We start from the raw sequence: 4,236 nt of genomic DNA, 5'->3' as shown, positions 1-4,236 counted from the left end.
CCGACCCCGCCGCCCACGCCCCCGCGGCGTCGTCTGCGTCGTCGTCGTCGTCGCCGCCGAAGTCGAGGTCGTCGCGGCTCACCTTCAGGTCGTCGAGGAGGCCGTCCGCGCCGTCGCCGCCGTCCTCCGTGGCGAGGCGCAGCTCCCGCTGGAGCACGGCGTCGTTCTCGTCGTCGTCGACCTTGTCCGCGCCGAAGACCTGGACCTCGGACGCCCAGTCGCGGACGGCGACGAGCTCGAGCTCGAAGACGAGGCGCGCGTCCGCGGGCACGTGCGGCTCCGCGCCGGGGCCGAAGGCGTAGGCCGCCGCGGCGACGATCTCGACGCGGTCCCCGGGGGCCATGCGCGCCACGGCGAGGTCCCAGGACACCGTGGCCTCGCCCATGCCGCCGCCGAGCGTGAACTCGAGCTCCGCGTCGGGCCGTAGGTTGCCCACGCGGTCGCCCCGCACCCACCAGCGGCCGGCTCTCTCCGCGAGCCAGGCCGTCCAGAGCACCGTGCACAGCGCGCCATCGGGCACCCGCTGCCGCGGCCCGTCGGCCTTGCGCAGGAACCGCACGCAGCACTCGCCGCGGCCGCCGCTCTCGTCGATCCAGTCCGAGTCGGGGACGGGGAGGGACGCGAGCGGCGACGCGCGTGGGAGAACTCTTGTCGTGCGTTTATTCCTGAACTGCAGCGATTGGGATTGGACGAGCAGCAGCAGCAACAGCGCTGCCTGGCGGCCGCGGATAGCTGCCATGCTCCTCTCTTCCCCCGGACACAAGATCCTCTCGGACAGAGAGTTCAGCGAGCCTCGTCCCGCGATCGACAGCCCGCCTCGCTCATCTCCGACGATAGAGCGCTCTTGAGGAGTTGACAGGCAGTGAGCTTTGACCTCCTGCCACCCAGTTACGATGCAGGCACGACCCGGCGCCGTGACACGACGAGGCACCGCCTTTTTTCGCGCGGAGAGCGTCTCGCCGATCGAGAGAGCGCCGTCGCCGTCGGGACGCTGCGCTCGACGCCCGCCGGGCCGCGGGGGCGCCCCCGCCCTCCGGCCCGCGCGCGCTGCGAGCCGCACCCATACGACGGCGACGCCGAACGCGCCGACCGCCGGACGCCGACCGCCGCGCGCGCCGCCGAGCGCCGACGCGTCCGCCCCCCCGCAGATTTTCGTCAAGACCCTGACGGGGAAGACGATCACGCTCGATGTCGAGCCCAGCGACACCATCGACAACGTGAAGCAGAAGATCCAGGACAAGGAGGGCATCCCCCCGGACCAGCAGCGCCTCATCTTCGCCGGGAAGCAGCTCGAGGACGGCCGCACGCTCAGCGACTACAACATCCAGAAGGAGTCGACGCTGCACCTCGTGCTCCGGCTGCGCGGCGGCGGCAAGAAGCGCAAGAAGAAGACGTACACGAAGCCCAAGAAGGCGAAGCACGTCCGCAAGAAGGACAAGCTCCGCGTGCTCCGGTTCTACAAGGTCGACGACGACGGCAAGGTCGTCCGCCTCCGCAAGTACTCGCCCGCCGCGGGCACCGACGGCTGCTTCATGGCCCAGCACTTCGACCGCTACTACTGCGGCAAGACCGGCCACACCTACTTCTACAACAAGGACAAGGAGACGGCATAAAGCCCGCGGCCCGCGCGCCGCCCGCTCGTCGTCCCCCCCTTCTTATAAAAAGCAACCACCGCCGTCGCGTGTACTTCGGGGCCGCCCCCGGACCGGAAAGGATACTGAAAGGGAGGCGTTTGCTAGAGTTGCACGTCTAAGGCCACGAAGGAGCCGCCCGTCTTAGGCCTCAAAGGAGCCGCCGAAGCCGGAACTCGCGCGGAGTATGGACTTCGTCGCCGCCGGCCGCAGGTGGGCCCCGTCGCGCGTCGCGACGGCCTTGCGGTAGGTCCACGCGCCCATGGTCACCGTCGCGCCGTCGTCGTCCCGCGGGGGCTCGCCCGCGGCCCGCTCCGTGATGCGGACGACGAGCCGGCGGCGGCGGCCGAAGAGCTCCGCGGACGCGCCGACGTCGACGAGGCCCGCGAGCTCGTCGTCGAGGGCGAATTTGTGGGCGATGGTCCCGACGTGGGCGCCGTCGACCGCGACGTCGTAGCGCCGCGTCTCCGTCGGCAGCACGACCCCGTAGAGCTCGAGCCGCAGGAAGAAGGCGGCGCGGTCCCGCCGCCGGCCCTCGATGCCGTGGGGGAAGAGGAGCAGGCGGAACGCGCCGAAGACGACGCGCGGCCCGCTGATGGCGTCGCGGCGGTCGCCGTCGTAAAAGTCGGCGCCGATGGACGCGTCGAGGACCCACTCGACGGTCGACGGGGCGACGTCGTCGATGCGGAAGCCGCTCGCGTCCAAGACGCGGAGCACGTCGACGCGCGCGTCGACGGTCTCGCCGTCCGAGTCGGCGTCGCTCGAGTCGTCCGAGTCGGAGCCGTCGCCGCCGCCGACGCGGCAAAAGTTCGAGCTGCCGTGGCGGTGGCCGCCGGCGGCGAAGGCGCACGTGAACGTCTCGCCGTGGTCGCCGACGCGCAGGCGGAAGCACAGCGGCCGCGCGGCGACGGCGAAGACCGCGCAGATGCCGCTCGCGCGCGTCAGCACGTTGCCCCGGCCGCGGAGGTCGAGGCCGACGCCGGCGGCCAGCGCCGCGCCGGCGTGGACCTGGCACATGCGGCTCCGGCGCGGCGCGCCGACGACGCAGACGGCCTCGCAGTTCGCGAAGTTCGACTTGCGGAAGAAGAACTTGCCGTCCTGGGCCGTCCACGTCGTGTCGTCCCACGTCGACGTGCGGACCGCGCCGCGCGAGGCCCGCAGCGCGGCGCCGTAGCCGTCGCGGTCGCCGCGACGCAGGTGGACCCGGAGCACGCGCACGGAGCCCGGGTCGCAGCGCGACGACAGCGCGCGCTCCTGGCGGTCGCCGCAGCAGTCGAAGGTCCAGAGGCGGTACTTGCCCGCGGGCGTCAGGGAACCGGCGCGCGCGCCCTTCCACGACCGCAGCAGCCGCAGCGCCGAGCTCGAGTCGAGGAACTGCGCCACGATGGGGATGACCGGGAGCCCTTCCATGTCTTTCCGCTGCGGCTGATGCTTTCGGCTGCTGATCTTGCGTCGGATGCCCTTCGAGAGAGGTCTGTTGGCGTCGGGTCGTCAGGCGCTGTTGTTACGGCACCGTGCCACGCACACCGGCGCGCTCAGCAAGGTCTAGCAGGGCGAACGGCGCATCGCAAGCCCATAGTTTTGCGGCAAAATCGGCGCTTTGACTTCAACATCCGGCTCGCCGGCGGCGGGTGGCGCTAGAGAACCGTGCCCCGCCGGCTAAAGGCCGACGGCAACCGGCCGGCGATTTTGCCCGGCTGGCTTGGGTCCAGCCGGCCGGCCCAATCCCGTCTCCCTAGGCCTCTCTGGCCGGCTTGCTTCCGGCCGGGTCGAAACCCGGCTGGCTGGCTGGCTTGCCAGAGGCGTATTTTGAATGCAAGTTGAAGGCAAAAATGGTCAAATTTGGCGATTACGCGGCTCAACGCCGCAGGATCTTCTCGTTCTTTCGACGGATCGGAGCCCCCCGGGGGCGGGAGCGACTCGCCGCACAAAAAGACGCGGGAACCCCGACCGTCTACGGACCGGCGGGGCCCGTATTCGCGAACGGGCGGTATCTCCGGGCTCCGAATCGATGCCACGTCGGTCGTTTTGAGTCGTCTCTTCTCGTCCTCTCGGCGGATCGAAGCCCCCCCGGGGCGTGGGCGACTAGCCGCACCAAATAACACAGGAATCTCGACCACCTACGGGTCGGCGGGGCCCCGAATCGAGTACGAGGCGGATCTCGAGGCACGGAACCGGCTCTACGGCGGTCGTTTTGAGTCGAGAGGCTTCGACCGGCGGCTCTAGGAGGTTGGTTCCGTCGATGGGGCTGTCCGTGATGCCATCTAGCCATAGGTTTTTGGCACCAGAAGTGCCCGAAAAGCCGTATTCTTTGTTTCGAGGCCCGTCGAGCGGCCGTAAAATAGGCATATTTTCGGCGAATCGGGTCGGCTGAAGTGGAAGTGCCGGCCTCGAGAGTTGCAACTAACATGTTCCTTGGGATCGAGACCGGTAGATTCACCATCGAGGGGTCTATTCGGAGCAGTTTCGGGCATCTACGCACCCAAACTGGGCCAAAATACGAAAATGTCGACTTAAAATGCGGATTTTATTCTAAATTGCGCAACTCTCTCGCGTTTGGGGTTGCCTTTTGTCCAACGCGTCCAGCGATACCGGGCTGACGACC

At 68.9% G+C, this 4,236-nt stretch overlaps 1 protein-coding gene across 1 annotated transcript; it reads left to right on the top strand.

The window, feature by feature from the left end:
• Positions 1-1,145: 1,145 nt before the first annotated feature.
• Positions 1,146-1,595, top strand: AURANDRAFT_7884 (hypothetical protein; the record flags this gene model as incomplete). The annotated part of the gene is made up of 1 exon (XM_009034635.1): positions 1,146-1,595. A coding segment is annotated over one exon (450 nt), but the record flags the coding sequence as incomplete, so codon positions are not given.
• Positions 1,596-4,236: the final 2,641 nt, after the last annotated feature.

The sequence above is a fragment of the Aureococcus anophagefferens genome (assembly GCF_000186865.1).
Source record: "Aureococcus anophagefferens unplaced genomic scaffold AURANscaffold_2, whole genome shotgun sequence".
NCBI classification, from domain to species: domain Eukaryota; class Pelagophyceae; order Pelagomonadales; family Pelagomonadaceae; genus Aureococcus; species Aureococcus anophagefferens.
Note: the sequence above shows the minus strand (reverse complement) of the source record. Positions and strands in the feature narration are given on the sequence as shown.